Below are 22,415 nucleotides of genomic sequence, written 5' to 3'. Positions count from 1 at the left end.
AACTTTTTGTGGCTCATATATTACTAGAGGCTAGTTTGTACCTATTGGAGTGTTGTTATAGAGGGAATATATTATCCGTTGTTAATTGTCCTTGATCCCTCCCTTGGAATAAAATGAAGATTTTTTTAATAATTAATCATGTTTAGAGGCTAATTTTTTATTTTAAATTTTATTTTTTGTTTTATATAATATTTGTTTAAGATAAGTTTTAATTGAGCAATATTGTTTGTCAAGATTCATATAGTCTACTCCAACTTGTTTGTGATAGAGATATAGATGTTATTGATATAATCTCTTGTTGGAAATTTAAAATAAATAGAAAAAAAGAGAAATTTTCATAAACCACTATAGTCTAGAGCCTAATAACTATAGTTTGTCTAATTACTATTCGTAACTACTATTCAATTGTTACTAACTTATATCACATGTATTCAAACGCGCAACGAATATATCATATATCAACTGTATTCGATCGCGCAACGAATACAACGTGTATCAATTGTATTCGTTCGCGCAATTGTATTTATTTGTGCAACGAATACATTATGTATCAGTTGTAACCAAGGCGAAATACAAGGGTGTATACAAAGGATACAACTTGTATCGATTGTATACAAGGGTGTATACAAATTATACAATATGTTTGCGCAACGAATACAACTTAGGCGAAATACATAAATACAAAAAATAAAATATTCTTGTCGAGAGTCAAACTTAAGACCTCCACAAACTAAGTCAGCACTCTAACCAACTGAGCTACGAGAGCTTGTTGCTCTCTTGTTTCAGTTCAAAACAATTAATCTCTTATTTCATGGATTTGCTATAGAATTAAAATATAGCTATAAATTTGCTGAAAGTATAGCTAAGAATTATAAATACAGTGTAAATATTTGATGTATCGCGTAATTTTCGGGTGAAATTAAAAAATAGCCAAATTTACAAGTGGTACTGGAAAAACAACCACAGTTTCAAACTAATCAAAATTTAACCACTTTTCATGTAAAAATAAATATGAACAAAAATATTGTTCAAAATTCGAAAAATGTTCCAGCATAATATGTTGGAGTTCGAATTTTTTACATGTGAATTTGCAGCATAACATGTTGGAATTTCATAATGTGCTGGAATTCCAACATAATATACTGGAAGTTCATACGCAGGTGCGTCAATCTCCGGTATATTATGCTGGAACGTTCTGTGTACTGGAGTTTCAACATAATATGTTGGAAGTTCATACACAGGTACTCCAATCTCCAGTATATTATGCTGGAACTTTCCGTGTGCTGGAGTTCCAGCATAATATGCTAGAAGTTCATACACAGTTGCTCCAATATATTATGTCGAAACTTTCTGTGTTATAATAAAATAGTGACTATTTTTCAATTACCAGTTCGAAAACTGGCTTGCCGGTGCTATTTTGACGTAATTTCCCCCCAAAAAAACCAGATATGCATACTGGGCCACAGTAGGAACGCAGCCCGATGTGTACTACGACATGGGCTTAAAGGCCCGATACTTCCTCAAACAAAATTAGTGAACGTCACACTTCAGTTTAAGTTTTTTTTCAGTGTCGCTCCTCGAAGTGGTGAGAAGAAGAGAGAGAGAGAGTAGAAACCCTAGCTCCGATCGAACGTTCAAGAAATTAATCTCCGATGGAACCCGACGAGGATTTAGGGCAAATAGCTGACGAGATCTACGCCAACGGCGATGAGACCTCGCAGCGTCACCGGCCGATTATCAGCGGCGAGCAGCTGGATATTGAGTTGTACGCCGCCTTATACAGCGGCCGAACAAAAATTATGAGGCTTCTCTTCATAGCTGATCGATGTGGCAATGCTTCAATGCAATTGGAGGCTTTGAGAATGGCCTATGATGAGATTAAGAAAGGGGAGAACACGCAATTGTTCCGTGAGGTTGTACAGAAGATTGATGGACGTTTAGGCCCTAATTATGGGCCGGACCCTGCTTGGTCCGATGCTGTGGATCGTCGGGCTGAGCTGAGGAAAGAGAAGCTTGAGAACGAACTCAACGCTTATAGGGTATCTTTCTTTGAACAAAGTCTTTATTCTCTATAAACCTGATTAGATCAAATAATTTTTTTCAATTTAAATTTAGATATTCGGAAACAGCTTGAAAAGTAATATAAGTTGCTGTTCTCGTCATATTAAGATAGTGAAAATACACCGGTTACATAGTTTGAATTTCAGGAGGGAGGTCGGAGGGAACTAGAGAAGTGGCAGCTAATGCGTGTTTTGAATTTTATTTGTTTTCTTAATCAAGGTAAATTTATGGGGCTCTCTCTGTTCTTTTAGTTTTATCTTGCTCAATTATAGTGCATACTTAGAGGTAGATCCATTTGGTTTAGCGTTAGTAATGAGCAATTGATAGGATATAGAAGGGGTAAGCTTGTTGAGCTAATTTTTTTCATCATGATACATTGGCCACTCGGGGAGGTTTTCTGCCCGTTTGGACATAAGAATTTTTTCAGTTTTTTGCGAATTTTTTTTTACTTATTTGAAGATGAATTTTGGAATTTTTCGAAAATTTGAAAAACTCCAAAAAGTTATTTTTCAAATTTTTTACTTATATCACTCACAAAACTTCAAAAATAACCCAAAATTATATTCATGTCCAAACACAACTCTAATTTTCAAATACCATTTTCACTTGAAATTTTTTTTCACTTTTTTTTAGAATTTTACAATTCTTATGTCCAAACGCCCACTAAATATCTTAGTAATAGTTCCTTGTAAGCAACCATGTGTAATGTACAGAATTTTGACTCTGACTTGTGCTAATGAAATTTTGACTTATAACAATAAAATGAGGAAATCATGTCCAATTCATTACCAAGAAAAAAAAAAACATGATGGTTAGTAATTATTCTTTGAGAAGTATGGAAACTTTAGAAGGCTGTTGTATCCTTATGAAACATTTTTAATTCCCAGTAGATACTGGTTAGATACCTGCTTGGCCGTTCTCAATTTTTTCTCATTGTTCTGTGCGTATCACATATTTAGTGAGATAATCTTTTAATAGGAATAAGATGTATTGCTACTTTAGATGAAAATTCTGAAAGTGCTCAGAACATATGGAAATTGACAGCGGAAGAGGAGTAAAAGTTAAAAATAAGGGAGGGGTTAAGGAGATCTATCCTTGCAATAAGAATACATATACATGCATTCTATTTTGTGTATCGACAATAAAAAAGACTTGTTTTTGTAAGTTTGTAAACTTGTATCCTCATTGTGTTATGCCCTGTATCTTATTAGAAACTTCATGTCTGACCTGCTTTTGTACCTAATGCCGCTGTTGGGTTCATTTTGATGCTGTGTTTTGTAACCTATACACTCACCATAAATTTCCTCGAAGGGAAAATAAAGTGAATAGTCAAAGGTTCTAGCCAAGTTGGTTTCAGATTGATCAATATGGTTGGAAGTTCTTGAGTGAGATGGATTTGGGAGAATCAAATGTAATTTTTGAAGAATTCTCTTTCTGCTTTTACCGTTTTATGGAAACACAGATTACGCCACTCTTTTTACTGCAAAGTGAGCTTGTCTCAGATTTTATTAGATCAGGCCAATTGCTTTTTTTCTTTTGATAAGTTGATTATATTTTCATCAATAAACACCAAGTCATAAAAAAAAGGGTGACATGCATGACTGCATGTTACTCTTCTTGATGCATCCATCATCTTCCACCATGTTTGAACCATAAATACAAGATGGTATTTTCTGCTTTCACCAAAAATACTAGTGAAACTAAAGAGATGTCTTAATGCCTTCTACTTCAATCTCACAACTTATTGAACAGTCTCGCGTTCTATTCATTTCTCTTACTACTATATCCCCTTTAACTCATAGCTGTTTCAGAAGTTGACAAATTATTGATCTGGCATATTGACATATTTCGTGAGATAACTTGACACATAAGAATTCCTTCTTATTGGGCATGCTTACTTCCATTCGGCCATTCATTACTACTTTTCTCTTCATTTTGGCACACCATTGCACCTTTCCATTAGATTTTCTTTTTTAACTGCATCATTGTAATTATTTTATTTCACTTTGTTTCACTTTATATATATCAAATTTTGTTGCTTAAGTGGAACTCATGTAACCTCCCTCTCTCCCTCGCTCTCCTTCTGTGTAGACAAATCTGATCAAAGAGAGCATTAGGATGGGATACAACGATTTTGGAGATTTCTACTATGCACATGGACAGCTTGGAGAGGCATTTAAGAATTATGTTCGTACACGTGATTATTGCACGACTGCAAAGCACATAATTCATATGTGTTTGAATGCAATTCTGGTCAGCATTGAGATGGGCCAGTTCACACACGTTGCAAGCTATGTTAGCAAGGCGGAGCAGAGCCAAGATGCTCTGGAAAGTCTTACAGTTGCAAAACTTCGTTGTGCTGCTGGGTTGGCTAACTTGGAGGCAAAGAAGTATAAGCTTGCTGCTCGAAAGGTTTGTGATAGTCTGTACTCACTTAGGCTTCATCAATAAAAAGAAGATGGTCTTCTCTCACTTAGGCCTACCCCAAGTTGTAGCTCAGTCTTGAATTGGTAGTTAAGTGCCTTTACCGTCATCAATCGTGATAATGTGCATAGAGTTTCCTCAACTAAGTTTTTCATTTGGTAAATGTCAATTGAGGAATTTTTTTAAAATTGTTAATGTCAATTGAGGAACTTGTGCTCAGTTGCCTTCTATTTTTTTATTTTCAGTTGCAGTTCATAGCATATTACCATGTGTTTGTTATTCGGTTCTTGTTACCTAGATTGAACTGGCACCACAGAAGGATTTTAGGTCCTTTGGTTTCATTTACTTATTTGACATTTCACTGGGTCGTTGCAGTTCCTGGAAGTTGGTCCAGAATTAGGTAACAACTACACTGAAGTTATTGCACCACAAGATGTTGCTACTTATGGTGGACTTTGTGCACTTGCAAGTTTTGACCGAGCAGAGCTGAAGGCAATAATACAATTTTCTTTTCGTTCTTAAGTGATTTTATTGTTGAAGCTGCATGATATAATTACGATGCAACTTGCTGATTCAGATGATTTTGTTTGGCAGAGCAAAGTTATTGACAATATTAACTTCAGGAATTTCTTGGAGCTGGTACCTGAGATAAGGGAGCTCATTCATGATTTCTACACAAGGTAACTTGGAATGTATTATGATTTAGATTTATTTTGCAAGGTGTCAGTGGATTAGACATCATTAGTCATGTCTGCCATCTGTATGATATGTTCGTTAGAAAATGCCTTTCGATGTATTTGTATTGGCTGCTGAGTTCCACATGGAACTTTTAATTAGAGCTACCCAATGGTCCTGTTTATCCTTTTTCAAGTTCACCCCCTGATATTTTATGCATGAAATCAGCAACTTGACCTTTTCCACCATTGTCTGGTCATGTTTCTACTGTGGATGGAAGGATAAAAGTTTAAGTGAGCACTGAGACGGTTATACCTATTCTTTGATCACCTTCAATAAGATTTCTTTGCTTATTATAAACAAAACTGGAATTGTTTGAACTAACGAAAGAAAAGTGTATTACCTCCGTTCAACCCTTTTTTTATGACATGTAAATGTATTTCATTGATATACACACAAGATGGTTTAGAGGTGGTTTGTATAAGATAGATGATAGAATCCCAAATTTTCTCTACATGACAAATTATGAACTAATGGAATGAAATAAGCCCAAATGGTTGGAATGGAAGTTGATGATTAATTTGGGTTTGGGGCGTAGTAGTTGTTGTATATACCAAGGATGTGGCAGATATACTTGCTTTTCCAGTTATTACCCTTGGATTAATGGGAAAAAATGAAGGATAGCACTCAGGAGAATGGATTATATCCTAGAAGAGATGTGGAGGATTTATCCTGCCTATCTGAACATTTTGTGTGAGTAATTTGATAAGCTTCTCTTTTCCTTACCTTCGAACTGTTATGTCATTTCAAACTAAAATGATCGTATGAATTTGAAATCGAATGAAATGCCGATGTCTGGAGTTGTTGTGTTCTGAAATTGATTTTTCCAGACTCCCCTTTCCCCTAATATACTTCATTTTTATCTATGTTGCAGTCACTATGCTACTTGTCTGGAGTATCTAGGAAATCTTAAAGCAAATCTGTTGCTTGACATCCATTTGCATGACCATGTCGAGACGCTGTATGATCAAATCCGTAACAAAGCTTTAATCCAGTACACCCACCCATTTGTCTCGGTTGATTTGAATATGATGGCCAATGCTTTCAAGACGAGCGTTGCAGGTTTGGAGAAGGAACTTGAAGCTTTGATCACTGACAACCAAATACAGGTGATGGACCAGTAACATGTACTTTTGTACCCATCTTCTGTGTGGAAAGCCTTGTTATTGTTTAGTTAATTCAGGGTATAGATCATGATTGTTACTATCCTGCAGGCTCGAATCGACTCGCACAACAAAATTTTATATGCACGGCATGCTGATCAGAGAAATGCAACCTTTCAGAAGGTGCTGCAGACAGGCAGGGAATTCGACCGGGATGTCAGATCAATGCTTTTGAGAGCAAACCTTCTCAAGCATGACCACATCCTTAGAGCCTCAAGGAAACATTGAAAATGAATAAGGAGGGCGGTAGCAGTTTTGTTTGCCTTAATATGAAGTTAGGTCTGTTGCATGAAGTTGACCATTGTCGAAAGAGGTTGGATTGAGAAGTTTTTCAGGATAATAGTGGATTGCTGTTCATATTATAGATTTACCAGATGATGGAAAAGTATATATTTTTTGCCTGATCTACTTCCTGCAACCTTTCTTGGTGATGTGTCATCATCAATGAATGCTAATCCATTTACTACCTTGTTCTTTTGGTTCCCTTTAAAATTTAAGATACAACATTCCATATTTCCATCTAGCCTATTATTGTATTCGTCAACGACTTATAGTCTCATTGGCCATCAGTTTATTTCGAGAAGTGCTTTTTTTAAAAGTATTTTTTGTGAGAAGTTGTTTGTGTTTGGTTAATTTACTTAAAAAACACTTCTAAACAACAATTAGTGTTTGGCCAAGCTTTTAAAACTGTTTCTAAGTGTATTTTTTTTTAAAAGTGTTACTCAAAAAAGTGTTTTTGGAGAAAAATTACTTTTTTTTGCTTCTACTTAAAAGCACTTTTTTTTCGTATAAAAACTTGCCCAACCACTTCAACTTTGTATATTAACACTTTTGTTTTTCAGAGAAGCTTGGCCAAACAGGCTATTATAAATGGTCATTAATCTTCGAGTTTATGCTGTTTGGGTTGGTGGGAGTTAATGTTTGAGGTTAACCTACTGACACTTTGATGAGTGTGTTTTGCTTCAATATTGCCTCCCTTTGTATGATTATACATGTCTTTTTCTTTGATGAGATTTCCGTTAGGCTAGTCCGACTTGAAGCAACTAAGACTTTTCTTCCCCTCCAACCGTGAGTCCGGCCTGTCGCCGCGAAGTTGTGACAATCACAAATGATAAAAGTAATAACCACCGACAGTTTATCTGGATCCTCGACCTAGTTTTTTTTATTCATCGAATTATGTTTTCTGAATTATGACTTGGCATCAAAAGGCTCGCGCCAAGTGAACTTTGGTGATCACTCATTTTATAAAAAATGTTACTTATTTTGTATGACGTGAAGTTGAACGAATTCATCCTTAAGAAACTTACTCTCAAACTTTTATAGACTCTTAACTTTTTATTTTTTATTTTTTATGTTGAGCAATTTCTAACCATGCAGTAAAAATTCTAAAGTTTATGCTGAGATGTTAGTTTGATTTTAAGTTCTAGCACTCACCACTTAAATAGCCAAGTTAAAGTGGTCCATTTCAAGAGTCATTTTTCTCATTTTCCCATCACGCTCTCTTGATTTGTTAAGCAATGTGTAATTTCAATCCCTAATATGATTGCAATGGGAGTGTTAGCAAGTATTCCCTCCGTTCACTTTTACTTGTCCACTATTGACTTTGTACATCCTCTAATAAATAATAAATAATAAATAAAGTGTATAATTTATTATGATATTCATATTAATTGGCGTATAGTTTTAATGGATTTGGAATGAGTAATAAATGCTAAGAGGAAAATAAGAAAAATAAATTATTTTTCTTTTGATATGTGAAAGTAACAAATAAAAATAAATATTTATTTTAGAATTCTTACTACTAAACAAGAGTTAACATACAATTACCGACATATTATGGGGGAGGCAAATGTAACATACCAAGAAAATACCTTGGCATAGATCTCCATATCTACTCTTTAGTCCTTAACTCATAAAAAATGGCCGAATTTTAAAGGAATAAAAATATCCTCTCTCTCTCTCTCCGCGAGCTCCTTTAAGCACAACACTCACCTCAAAAAGCAGTACAAATCTACTTCAACATATGCTTCAGATCTTCGAATTTCCATCTCGCATGCATAAATTTCTGTGTGTCAGTGTGTGTGCGGTTGGATCTTGAGGTTTCTATTATTAACTGCTACTAGTGAAAATGGGTCACTTGAATCTACCATCGTCAAAGCGAAATGTTCGACAGTGGCGTCTTCTTGATTTAGTATCAGCAGCTTTCTTTGCAGCAGTGTTAATTTTCTTCCTTCTTTTGTGTACCCCTTTGGGTGATTCCTTAGCTGCTTCAGGGCGTCAGTCTCTGCTTCGTTCAGCCTCTGGGGATCCACGTCAGCGCAGTCGCCTTGTCGCACAGGTACAATTTCATATAGTTATACTTTCAGTTCAGTTTGGATTAGATCTGTTTTAATAATTTGTGGGATCATTAATAGGTGGAGTCAGGGAGACAGACAACAGGTATTGATGCATGCCCAGCAGACTATGTGGATCATATGCCTTGTGAGGATCCAAGATTAAATAGCCAGTTGAGTAGAGAGATGAATTATTATAGGGAAAGGCATTGCCCTTTGCCTAAGGACACCCCTCTTTGTTTGATTCCACCCCCACAAGGTTACCGCGTCTCTGTTCACTGGCCTGACAGTTTGCACAAGGTAAATACGAAAAGATGAATCTTTAGTAGTTATAATTGATCTGAAGCTAATCAATCCTCTGAAGCCCAGAAGCTTGTTTTGAAATGTCTGAAGCTGTTAGTAGAATAAAGACTTTTTATTTATCATTTTAGGCTTCAACACGTGGCGCTACTGTTGAGTTTAATGTTTGTTGATGGATTGCTGTGAGAATCGAACCGAGGAGCTCTGCTTGTTTTTATGCCATGTTGAAATGTGAATAGCTAATCTAAAAGTTTAAGCTGTTACAAGAGACACTTTTATTTATTTATGTTAGGTGTGCAACATTTTAAGTGAGTGGTGATATCACAAGATTGGTTTGTTTCAGTCTAGATGAGCTGGATTTAGCTGCGTGGAACAACATTTAAGTTGCCTTTTGATTTAGTCTCATCAGTGCCTTATGATGTATGATCTTGCTTGAATACTCGTAGTGCTGCTTGTTGTAGTTTCATTGGATGGATTCTGTAATGGTTTCCTTTTGTACATCCCTTTTCTTTTTAGATTAACGTGGATAGTGGCTTTTCCCTAATCTTGGACCTGGTGGCAATTGACTTAGTAATTTAGCCTTTCAATTTGTTAAAAGAATTTAGTTCTTCTTTTCTTTTAGATTCGGCTTAAATTGTTGCATTACATCTGTAGTTGTGGGCCTCTTTTGGTGGCAGTTCTTAATAACTTGCTCCATATTCATTGAAAATTGCATTTTTCACTTCTTTTTGGAGTGTTTAATTATTGCAATCATGGTCACAATAAACCTTCCCTTTCTTCGCAGATATGGCATGAGAATATGCCCTACAATAAAATAGCTGACAGGAAAGGGCACCAAGGATGGATGAAAAAAGAAGGGCCGTATTTTATCTTCCCTGGTGGTGGAACTATGTTTCCTGATGGGGCAGAGCAGTATATCGAGAAGCTTAAACAGTACATTCCAATTGCTGGTGGAGTTTTGAGGACTGCCCTTGATATGGGATGTGGGGTATGATGTTCTTGCTCGGTTCCTTAGAATCTGTACTAATGTTCCTGGGTATCTGAACATTCGTTCCTGCTGCAGGTTGCCAGTTTTGGTGGCTACCTACTTGCCGAAGACATGTTGACGCTGTCTTTTGCTCCAAGAGATTCACATAAATCACAAATACAGTTTGCCTTGGAACGAGGAATACCCGCATTTGTTGCGATGCTTGGGACGCGCAGGCTTCCTTTTCCTGCCTTCTCGTTTGATTTGGTTCATTGTTCACGGTGTTTGATTCCTTTTACTGCATATAGTGAGTTTTCTGAGTTCGATGGTCATTGTCAGCATGCTTTATATACCTGCTGTCTGAGACCCTGACAGAAGAATTGTTGCCATGCAGATGCAACATACTTCATCGAAGTTGACCGGTTACTCCGCCCCGGCGGCTACCTTGTTATTTCTGGTCCTCCTGTTCAGTGGCCCAAGCAAGATAAGGAGTGGGGGGATCTCCAAACAGTGGCCAGATCGTTGTGCTATGAGCTGATTGTTGTTGATGGAAACACTGTCATCTGGAAAAAGCCTCTTGGGGATTCATGTCTTCCTAATCAAAATGAATTTGGGCTTGAACTGTGCGATAACACGGATGACCCAAGTGCTGCATGGTGATTCATTTATGCATTTCTTTTGTTCTTTTTTATTTCTCCTTCCATGTTCTTCAGTTACATCTTTGCTATAATCTCCAACAAACTTATGGTGCTTTTACCTTGTCAACCATACTGTTGGTGGAAGCATTTTAAATAACTAGCTCTACTTTTGTATCTCAAATTAATTTGCAGGTACTTCAAGTTGAAAAAATGTGTGAGTAGGACTTTATCTGTCAAAGGAGAATATGCCATTGGGAAAATTCCAAAATGGCCGGCGCGGCTGACAAAAGCTCCAGCTAGGGCAATTGTTACTAAAAATGGAATGGATGTGTTTGAAGCTGACTCAAGAAGATGGGCACGCAGAGTTGCATTCTATAAAAGTTCATTGAACTTGAAACTAGGAACTTCATCAGTTCGCAATGTCATGGACATGAATGCATTTTTCGGAGGATTTGCTGCAGCGTTATCATCAGATCCAATCTGGGTGATGAATGTTGTTCCAGCACATAAGCCTTTAACACTTGATGTGATTTTTGACAGAGGCCTTATTGGAGTTTATCATGACTGGTAGGTCGAGAATTTCTGTATCACATATTTGATAGTCATCCTTAAAAGTTTATACAAATGGTTAGCTGGACTCTGGATCATTGTCTCTTTTTTTCTTTTCTTTTTTTCTTAATCCCACCTGCTAGACAGCGAGTTTTGTCAAATCTTTTTCTCTTTCTTATCTCTATGTCTGGAAGTTTCTTTCCTCACAATAAGAGTCATCCACTAATGGTTTGCAAATCCGAGAACTTAGAGAGTCATGGGAAAGATGGACAGATGGATTATTCACTTCAACTAATAAACTCCATTTACCGCCTGTGTCACAGGTGTGAGCCTTTCTCAACATACCCTCGGACTTATGATCTGATTCATGTGGGAGCCATAGAATCTCTCATAAAGGATCCCGTTTCTGGAAAGACCAGGTATGTTTAACCTTTCTCAATTCTTCGATGCTCTCTATCTCTGATTGTCCATAATTAGATATTTCCAATATGATGTTCCCTGAGTTAGCAATTCTGGACTTGTATATGAGAGTTCTCACCTATTTTTAGAAAATGCAGCTTTTCTAGTTAAGAAAATGAAGAAGTATGTTGGACTATAATAGTCGATAGAAACCATTCTTATGTGATATTTGAGTAATGGGTAATTTTTAGAGATACAAAAACTATGTTAGTCCAAGCAGTTAGTTTCATCAAGTTTTTCAACATATGATGCTTCCATATCAATTATTCATGATATTTCGTTGCAAATGGCACATATTTGTCTATATTTTCGGCTATATGTGATTAATTTCATCTAGTAAATTCTAATATATTGGATATCCATGGTTGTTCTTGTTGGATATCCGTGGTGATAATATTTAAGATTAAAGTTAAGACCATCATATGTGTGGATACCACTGTACTTATTTATTTATTTGATTGTGTCTGCGCTAGCTTGCGTGCACCTCGACTAATCCACCGAATATCAGCTACCTCCCACAGCACAACACATGTACTGAGTAACTTTGTCCACCAATGCTTATATGGATAAAACAAATCATGTTTTCCCTCTACCGAAATTTAAACCCTGGTGCTGGATCAATACCATTATACTTGTACTGTTAAATATAGGCTTAATACACACTTTACCACAAACTTGCATGTAAATCCCTCTTACGCGCCCTTTATCAACAAATTCCCTCTTACACTCTCTTCATGCGCATCCTTTTTGATGCCACTACTTGTAAAAAGTGGAATGATTACCTCCCTAAAACGACATGTGCCATGCCCATGGGAATCAAAAAAGTCAAGCGCGTGAACAGTAAAAAATTGTATTCGAGTCCTTACTTAAATGCCACATGTCCAACACTTACAATCTTTCCGATTTTTTTCTATCCAATTAAGGAAAAATATGAAAAGGAACAAAACAGAAAATTTCCCCCAATTCCGGGAACACCAAAACCTTGCTCAAAGTTTGGTGGTCACCTACACTGCAACCTCCTTCTGGCTCCAAGGAAAACTCCATCTTTGGCAATGCTTCCACCTATGCTGATGCCTCCACCACCTATGCTGGTTCCCGACTTGGTTCCCAAAGAATATTTTAATTATGAAAGATAAGTAAATCTTGAAGACTTGAATACCAATATTTTGATTATACTTCCTGCTACAACTTCCGGCTGGAGATTTGAAACAAATACAGCATTAAATTGGGGAGGAAGAGGTGTCAACGGTTATAGCTTAGAAACCCAAGAAAACTTAGGAGTCTTTGAAATGCTAGAAGACAGAAAACACGTGAAGAAAGAAAGCTTAAATTATCGAGGAGTAGATGTAGGTCAATTGCAAAAAGTGCAGAACGTAGAAACCCAAGAAAGCTTAAGACTTAAGAGTCATTGACATGCTAGAGGACGATAAAAATGTGGCTTCAGACACGTTGAATAGAATACCTGTGTATCTTTAGGACATTATGGAAAGAGAAATAATAGATAATTTGAGAATTAGAAGTGTAGGTGTGCATTGAATATGTCTGTGGATTTCCTTGCCTCCCTACATGTTTAAAGGAAGGTAAGAGCAGCATCTTCTTGGTGCATCTGAGCAAATACTTGTAAAATAAGAGTAGCTTCAGATCCAACACAAATACATCAAAAAGATGATGTACTCTAATTGAAGCACTGAAACATGGATAGCACTAATTATTATGCCAATAGCCCAATATAGTACAGCAATTGATCTATAATCTTAAACATCCAAAAGATAGAAGACTATTTTAACTGCCTAACTACTACTTCTAATATTAAGTAGTCCTCTTCTCCACTTTGAACTTCCCATAAAATAATCAATAAACTATAGCCATTGCAAAGTCAATGTTAAGGAAGAAAACAAAATAAAAGGAGCGAGCAAATGATTGTTTTTTTACTTACATCATATAACCCAAAAAAAAAGGACATTAGAACGCCCAATGAAAGGTCACAAATTAGATTATCAGGGAGATAAACACAAGGAACTTAGAAGGATTCAGTTAGCCCAGCTATTTTCTCAAGGCAGCTTAGGTGCACATGCATTGTTTTATCTGGAACTTTTAGATTTTCAAATAAAAGGGAACTTTATGTAGATGACATAGCACCCAGCATGATAAAACTGAAATTTGCAAGACTTTCATGTTTTCCTTACTTCAAATCATGATCATATGACTTGAAGACCTCACACACACCACCACAAAATAGCAATCTGCTAGATGCTTTTACTTTCCTTCCAAAGAAAAATGATCTTAGCAGGTGAACCAACATAATACAACAGCTATTTGCAAATTTTAATGAACTATAATAGTTTGTTTTAAAAAGGTAGTGCCGGGGTTAGCTTTGACGCACCTCGACTAATCCACTGGATACCAGCTATCTCCCACCAGTATAGGTATCTGGTAAATTTGTCCATCAACGGTTAGAGAGATTGGAAGAAATCACCTAAATTTTTTTGCCTCTACTAGGATTTGGACCCTAGTCTCCCATGGTCCGTTCTAAGCTTCATTGACCACTAGGTCATACTCGTAGGTGCTAATGAAGCTTTATAGCTATTTGCATGTAGACATTGAATTTCTGGTGTTACTGGATCAACATTTGACATAAAGTTTAGCAACCATTTCACATCTAGGTGATAACAGTGAGGAATTATGCTTTTACCATTTACACTTAATGAGATTTTGAAAATGACCTTAATCTAAGTTTAACTTGTGGATTATAGCTCATTATCGACCATGTCTGACATCAACCAATGGATGTTGTAGTCTCCCTGGTAAAACTAACAGGCAAAAACTTGTGATATCTTTGATCAAACTTCAACTCAAGAGCAGAGCATTTTTCCTTTGGAATATACACTCCATTTACTTTCTTAAAGATAAATCCTTCTTCAATGGTGTCTTTGGACTTTCAGACAACCTTAATAGTAGTTAGCTTTTTGTCCTTGAATAACTTATCAAGGTTGAACATTAATGCTATCTGTTGATCAAGTTTGACATTTTATTTACTTGATCTTGCGTTGGGTCGCTTTTGTCTTTGCCCAATCATTAATGAAATTTTATTTGCTTGATTAAAAAAAAAAGATAAGTATTTTAAGCTGCTCCTAGCATCTAAGATATAATTGATCTGCATAGAGATGATACAGCATGGAAATGATGCAGTAAACTTATTACCTTTCCAGTTTGTAGCATAGAAGTTTCTTAAAAAAAGGTTAAATAGAAATGCCTTCTTATCCCTAAGGGTCATTTAGCATGCAGGAAGTTAAAAAGAGATGCGCTGTGCAATCTAAAGATTGTAATTGACCATGCATTTCTCTACAAGTTACATTGAGTGTTAAGAGTTGTTTATAGGGAATATTCTGCCCCTGCCCTCTCATTCCTGAAATAGATAACAGAACTGATATACCAAAGAAAGAGATGCGATGCTGTGATATATTTAACAGTGATAGGTGTGTCTGATACAGCATATTTGGTGAAAATATTGGACCAATCCTTTCTGATGTATAATGATTGAACCATTTGTACATTCTTTCAGGTGTAGCCTTGTGGATTTGATGGTAGAAATTGATAGAATGCTTCGGCCTGAAGGAACTGTCATAATTCGGGACTCTCCTGAAGTGATAGACAAAGTAGACCGAATTGCTCCTGCTGTAAGATGGACGGCAAGAATTCATGAGAAAGAACCTGAATCACATGTGAGGGAGAAAATCCTGGTAGCCACCAAGAATTTTTGGAAGCTACCTTCTGCATCCCACTGATTGATCCTTTTGTTTTTGTACTTTTAGGTATATCTCCATTTTTCCTTATTGTCTCATTACTATGGCCAATTGGCATGTTTCAAGTTATGCAAGTAGTCTACTTTTTGCTCCATCTCTTCTTTCGATCTAGCTTATGTAGAAAACTGTAAAAAAAATTATAGCATACTGTTACGAACTCTTCTATTAGATTCAGTTAAATGATGAAATGATTTTCTTTTTTTAGCTTGAAGAGTATTGGTAGAATTATTATTATTTTTTGTTGTTGGGTTGGGATGGGGTGGGGGTGGAATTGGGATTTGCTTAGCTCAAGCCTCAAAGCATGAATCAGTTTGAACATAAAAGTTGAACTTCACGGAAAATATTTTCCGAGGGATATGGAGCTTGTTCAATATTTTCGAACAAGACTAGCTAGGCGCAGCTATTTTTGTATACCAGACTCGTGGACGTGGTGTTCGCAAAAACTGCATGTTATGTACTCGCTGCTGTATCATACTTCCAGAATTTTTGGGGCCATGACATTGGCTTCTCATTTTTTCCCTTGACTATGTTCAATCCTTCCATTTCCTGTTTTCAGTTTTATTTTTTCGTTTTACATCGCATTCAGCACTTTCCCTTGCATATGTACTTACATTTCCAGATTATTTTCGTTCTGACATTCCTCCGTAAAACCTAATGTTTTAAGGTAGTCATTTTGGAAGAGTTCTCAGTATGTTTGTTCCTATTCTGCGATATTAGGTCATGCTGTTAAACCTTGAACATCAGTGTGTTCTATCACTAGGTTTTTCCTTCCCTGATAAGTAAGGTATTTTATTAATAAACACCAAAATAGGTGCACAGGAGCAAAGGTTAGCTCCTTTACAAGTACAGGTAGCTGAAAAATCTAATAAAATATCCACATCATATATTTAGCAATTTAACCAAAAATGCAGGAAGCAATTCCTTCACGGTACATAAGGTTACGCATGGCTGTGCAAAAATAAGTGGTATACCGGTGGGAGGTGGCAAGTAACCTGTGGAATTAGTTGACTGGCCGGATACCATGGTTATCATTAAAAAAGGTTTGGGGGGGGGGGGGGGGGGAGGGGTGTTCATATCTTGAGCTTACTTTTCAGACATATAAAACATCTGCTGTACATACTGAGTGAGGGCCCTTTTCTGCAAATTCACCTGAATTAGACATGCTTCTTGGACTGCTATTCCAACAAAACACGGCCACCTACTATGCGCTTTGCTCTTCACATGAATGAATAGTCTTTATTAGGCTCTTGCCTGATTAAAAATTTATTGTCAACCTGCACTGTCATTATTTGCAGTTCTTGTTTAGGAGCCAATATGTCATGTTTGCTGCTTTTACTGTAACCAACTGAAAGAAACCTGAAAATTCAAATAGAAAGCAGAAAATATGTCGACTAATGTTGAGTTGTTCTAATGAAGTGCATGCAGAATTTGGTGCACAAAAGTGACTGTTTCTTCCTATAGCGCTTTGCACGTAGCTCAATTAATTCACCGGGTAACTGCTACCTTGGTTAATTTGCAGGCACCTCGACTACCTCTCATCCAAAGATTAGGCAAAGGCAACTTTTTTATGCTAAGAAAATTAATGGGCAGTCAAAAAAAAGGTGATAATAGCTGCTATACATGTGATTTAACCAAATTTTTGGCTGGCACCAAGCAAAAAGGGATTGAAATGGAGCCTTTGAAGAGTGGTCCCTAAAAGTTTTGCTATCACGGGGGAGACTCATGCATTCTGTTTGCTCCTAAAGCTCCAGCAGAATTTCCCATTGGCCTCCAATTTAAATTGGCTTCATTTATGATGGGATTTTTTTGCTTTGCTATTTTTTAGTTTTTCTTTTTAGGGAAAATTTGCTCTATAGTGACGTCCAAAGCACCCCTAAAAATGAAATAATTAATTAGAATCTAATTTTAAACACTTTATTCATACAATATAATGTGAATGATGAACACGGGGTATAGAGTTGAACTTGACTCTGACGTATATGCTGTACTTTTTATGTGAACACAATTTAGTGTGTTTGTCACGTCAATTTTCATGAAACATGTTTTTCCAAGATAATGTTGTTTTCATTGAAAATAGTGTTTGATTGATCGGTGGAAAAAAAAAATCTTAAAAAAATATATATTAAAGATTAATAATGGGAGTAATTGTTTTAAAGAAAATGACTTGTGTCCATAAGTGTGTCATATTTCCCTTTTTGATGGAAAGATACTCTTCATAGTAACCAAAAACTAAAAAATAACATCATCATGTGAAACATTTTCATGGACTTCCTACATACCAAACATATTCCATAAATGTAGAAGTGTTTAGAGAAGTGGGAAATTAAAATTACAGAGAAATACAAGGATCCATACTTGCCCAAATTAGTACTCTCTCCGTGGTACTATCCTTTTTAGTTTGTCCCAAAATAAATGACACATTTCTATATTTAGAAATAATTTAACTTTAAACTCTTCATTTTACTTATTTTATCCTTAATTAGAAGTTTTTATAACCACAAAACTATCATGGCCCATAAAGCTTTTACCCCTTAAGTTTTTAAGACCACGCGTTTCAAAAGTCTTTTTTTTTTAAACTCCGTACCGAGTTACACTAACTCATCTAAATTAAAACGGAAAAAGTAATACCAAAAGGGCAAAAAAGAATTAAGAGACTTTTCAAGATCTGAACTACTAGTCCACACTTCAACAACCCTAAGTTAGGAAGCAGGTCCTAAGTCCTAACTAATCTTCAACAATTTCCCTACAAAAAGACAAAAAACATATTGTCAGAAATACAAAGAAATGCAATGGAAATCCACGTTTAATGTATATATTTTAAGAAATTCCATTTTGTATAATTGTTTGGTTTAAGTGTTTATTGTTTTCTAGTGAAAGAAGTAGAATTAAAAGTTCGACAACAGTATATACATGAAGAGAGTCAAAACTAGTGTTCACAAAGAGTGAGAATTAAACTTTAAAGTGTTAGTGGAAACTAAGTAGGCGTTTGGACATAAGAATCGTAAAATTCGAAAACATTGTGAAAATTTTTTTCGAGTGAAAATGGTGAAATTTAGAGTTGTGTTTGGACATAAATTTCAGTTTGGGTTGTTTTTGAAGTTTTGTGAGTGATTTGAGTGAAAATTTTGAAAAATAGCTTTTTGCAGTTTTTCAAAATTTCGAAAATTTCCAAAATACATTTTCAAGTAAAAATTGAAAAATTTATGAACAAACGCTGATTTCAAAAAAAAAAAAAATGAAAAAATCTTCCATCAAATTTTATGTCCAAACGGGCAATAAAAATCTTCCATCAAATTTTTGGAAAAATCTTCCATCATGAGACAATTAAGCAATTAAATAGGGCCTAGTTACAACGTGTATTATTAATCACCACAATATTACTGTTCAAACACTAGGTGTAGGACAGGGTTTTACATCGTTGAAACAGTGTATTGTCTTCATTTGGTGAGAATGGGTCTATCTGTTCGACCTTTTATTAGTTGTTAATTTAAAGGGGTTTTGACACAGTTACCCACAAAAACAAAATTATTTACCCTTGTATATCCATTTGTTTTTGGGGTTTGACATAGTTACCTACAAAAACAAAACTATTTACTCTTGTCTGCCCATTTGTTTATGGGGTTTTGACACAGTTACCCACAAAAACAAAACTATTTACCCTTATCTACCATTTGTTTTTCTACGCATAAACTAATTATATTTCCTACCCATAGTAATTTTTGTGGGGAATTTTTTCCTTATTCTCCAATTCTTTTTTATTTTTATGCTTTTTTTTTTTTTTTTTTCTTTTCTCCTTTTCTTTTTTCTCGTTTTCTTCTTATTTTTTTCTTGTTTCCTTTTCTAATTTCATTTAACTTCTTTTTTTTATATTCTTTTTCTCTTCAAAATCTAATTTCATTTACTGTTTTCACTATTTTTTATTATTCTTTTTTTTTAATTTTTACTAAAGAAAAATCAAATTGTGTACCAATTAAATGTAGCTAATACAACCAAAAAATATTAACTAACATATGATACCAGTATAGTACATAGCTATACCAACAGGGTATACAATTGTATGCAAAGAGCTAATAAAATTTTAATTCAATTATTAAACTGAAATAATATCAGTTGTCAATAAAAATTTCAAAAAATTCTAAAAGGATCTAATTGTAAGAGTATACCGTTACATTATATAGCATACTATGATATTTTATTTTATTTTGCATTTTCAATTTGCCCCTCACGCTAGGTAAAAGCTTAAAGCAAATTAAAAGAGAAAAGACAAGTGAATTTACGGGTAATAAGTATACTATTATAGTATATTGTATATTATTACAGCATACAGTTACAGTATATGGCATATTATTACAGTATAATATAACAATATATTGTATACTATAATAGTATACTGTTGCAGTATAAATATATACTCCTATAGTATATTGTATACTGTAGCGGTATACTGTTAGGTAACTGTGTTCTTCTTCGATTATTACAATATACCGTTGTAGTATATTGTAAACTATAATAGTATATTATTGCAGTATAGCTATATACTCCTACAACATATTATATACCGTAGCAGTATACTATTGGGTAGTTGTGTTCTTTTTCGATTTTCAACTGAAATTTCCAACTCAATCACCTCAAATCAGCTCCAAATGCTATCAAATTCCAGTATGAACTTCTAGAAGGTATTATAAGCAATATTTAATAGCACTCACTTTGAATCAAACGAGAAATCTTCAAAATAAAAATTTTAAGCCAAGGCAAGAGCAAGAGCTAGGGAAAGAACAATAAAGAAAAAGTGGATCAGAATTAAATCTAGCCAGAGGTCAACTTCTCAGATAATCAGATCTAATTTCTTTTTGAAGAAGGATATAAGGGAAATGGAAGAACAATTTTGTAAGAACAAATTACAAGTAAGTCAAGAAGTAGCAAACAAAAAAATAATTCAAGGATCTAGAGTTACTAAAATTAAGACCAAGCCTTCTTTAATATTGGGTCTTCACCCAAATTTCTCTGCTCCTATAGAGTCATCAACTACCTACTAGGGGTAACCTAAAGTTGTGCCCTCGTCCAAATTCTCAGTGTAGAAAGAAGAGCTATTTTAATAGAATAAATGAATAACCAGGTAAATAGTTTGGGCCGCATGGGTAGGAGTAGTAAATAATTTGGGCCCGGACATTAAAGGGTAAAAAGTTTGGAATTAATGGGTATAAAGTGAGATTTTCTCTAATTTAAAGTCCCATAGTCAAGTCCACATAAAGAGTTGGTCTATATGTACTTTCTAGGTAGTGGATAAGTAAATTGATACATAAAATAGGAGATTTTGTCAAAGTTATTACATGAAAATGATATTGTATAGTCGCTCTCAAAATAATAGCAGAAAATATAAATTTTTTGTATATATACATTCTGTATGTTATATAAAAAATACAAATTTTATACTTTTTTTCGGTTACCGAATATAAAAAACTTTTGACGCAGGTTAATTAAAATTGATAATACGCCTTATTATATCGCGACTAAAATACATATTACATAGGGAATGTAAAAAAGACATTATTTTGGATTATCCATGCAAAACGAAATCTTGGAATAAGAAGTATATAATCAAAATGTTGCAAGTAATACACACCAATTATTTCTGTATTTTGTTCTCCCTACAAGTTTCCCCCATGAGTCATGATTATTACTCTCCATCTTAAGTAAATTGCTACTTCATATAGTTTCCAATCTCAATTTATTAATGCTTTATCTTTAAAGGGTGGGAAGCTACCCATCCTAATTAAACTTATCCAAGATTATGATGTTCGGTTTATGTGCGCTAAATTATAGCAAAGTGTCAGGTTCAAACATAAATGTTCTGGGGCTCATTATATAGGTACTAATTTCCCTCAATTGCATAGTTTGCATTTAATCTTTGACACTTTCTTCCTCTAAAAGCAAAAGAAAAAAATTGATAATATGGTCCTGGACTCCTATTGACATTTAACACGGGCTAGGACCATAGATTGATCTAGGTTCACACCTATATCAAGTCTATTCACTTTCTTCTCGAACTATACACGTGTTTATACAAAACTACAACTTATACAATATACATACACACACATACAATCATACACTGTATATATCTAAATCATGCTAATATATATATATATATATTTTTTTACACTGACGGTATATATATAAACCGCATTTTAACGATGCTTGGACCTAAGAATTGCCCAGTTTAGTTAGTAAATGCTACTACTTAATAAGTTAGTGATAGCGATATGACTTAATTAGCTTACTCATTTATGAGGCTTCAAATATGGCAGGAATGGCGGCTTCACTGCTTATTCCTCCACTATGGCCGGCCCCCAGGGTACCTTTTCTTCTACTTTTTCAATGTCAAAGACATCCAACTTGCAACTAAAGATAGAATTTAGCAAAAGAAGACCATTGGCATCACCATTTCTCGTTAATACATCTATGAAATGTCTTTCTAGTGTCTCAAACTCAAATAGTAAAAAACGGTACGTCGTAATTACTGTTAAGATAGCAATGGAGGTTATTTTGTACAAGGGGAATTATGCTTCAATCCTCAACAGACCTCTGCGTTTAATTAGCTGAACTTTTAAATGGACCGATTTGGGTTGGACCCATTGACCTTGGGTGAAATTCAAATATAGCTAGATTTACAAGTGGTAATTGAAAAATATTCACGGTTTCAAAAGTAATTGAAATTTAGCCATTTTTCATGTAAAGATATATAAATCTGAACAAAAATACTGTTCAAAATCCAGAAAATATTCCCGCATAATATGCTGGAGTTCGAATTTTTTACATGTGAACTTCCAGCATAACATGCTGGAATTTCATAAAGTTCATACACAGGTGCTCCAATCTCCAGTATATTATGCCGAAACTTTCCATGTTGCAGCAAAATAGTGGCTATTTTTCAATGACTTTGCAAACGCTGTCTATTTTTCAATTACCGGTTCAAAAACTGC

General features: G+C 35.0%; 2 protein-coding genes across 2 annotated transcripts; both read left to right on the top strand.

Annotated features, from left to right (window-relative positions):
- LOC109237675 (COP9 signalosome complex subunit 1) lies at positions 1,533-6,953 on the top strand. The gene is made up of 6 exons (XM_019404035.1): positions 1,533-2,039; positions 4,153-4,473; positions 4,861-4,977; positions 5,080-5,165; positions 6,095-6,329; positions 6,435-6,953. Exons 1-6 carry the CDS (start codon positions 1,653-1,655, stop codon positions 6,609-6,611), a joined length of 1,323 nt encoding a protein of 440 aa, XP_019259580.1. The 5' UTR covers positions 1,533-1,652; the 3' UTR covers positions 6,612-6,953.
- LOC109237597 (probable methyltransferase PMT13) lies at positions 8,276-15,636 on the top strand. The gene is made up of 8 exons (XM_019403946.1): positions 8,276-8,721; positions 8,798-9,016; positions 9,801-10,004; positions 10,080-10,290; positions 10,378-10,639; positions 10,814-11,188; positions 11,494-11,589; positions 15,192-15,636. The coding sequence occupies exons 1-8, from the start codon at positions 8,512-8,514 to the stop codon at positions 15,412-15,414; spliced, it is 1,800 nt and encodes a 599-aa protein (XP_019259491.1). The 5' UTR covers positions 8,276-8,511; the 3' UTR covers positions 15,415-15,636.

This window comes from Nicotiana attenuata, chromosome 1 (assembly GCF_001879085.1).
Source record: "Nicotiana attenuata strain UT chromosome 1, NIATTr2, whole genome shotgun sequence".
In the NCBI taxonomy this organism is placed as follows: domain Eukaryota; kingdom Viridiplantae; phylum Streptophyta; class Magnoliopsida; order Solanales; family Solanaceae; genus Nicotiana; species Nicotiana attenuata.
Note: the sequence above shows the minus strand (reverse complement) of the source record. Positions and strands in the feature narration are given on the sequence as shown.

Coding starts and splice junctions, on each gene's coding strand:
- LOC109237675 (XM_019404035.1), top strand. CDS start 1,653: ATGGAACCCGACGAGGATTTAGGGCAAATAGCTGACGAGATCTACGCC. Junction 4,978..5,079: donor TTGACCGAGCAGAGCTGAAG/GCAATAATACAA, acceptor TTTGTTTGGCAG/AGCAAAGTTATTGACAATAT. Junction 6,330..6,434: donor TCACTGACAACCAAATACAG/GTGATGGACCAG, acceptor ACTATCCTGCAG/GCTCGAATCGACTCGCACAA.
- LOC109237597 (XM_019403946.1), top strand. CDS start 8,512: ATGGGTCACTTGAATCTACCATCGTCAAAGCGAAATGTTCGACAGTGG. Junction 10,005..10,079: donor CCCTTGATATGGGATGTGGG/GTATGATGTTCT, acceptor TTCCTGCTGCAG/GTTGCCAGTTTTGGTGGCTA. Junction 11,189..11,493: donor ATTGGAGTTTATCATGACTG/GTAGGTCGAGAA, acceptor CCTGTGTCACAG/GTGTGAGCCTTTCTCAACAT.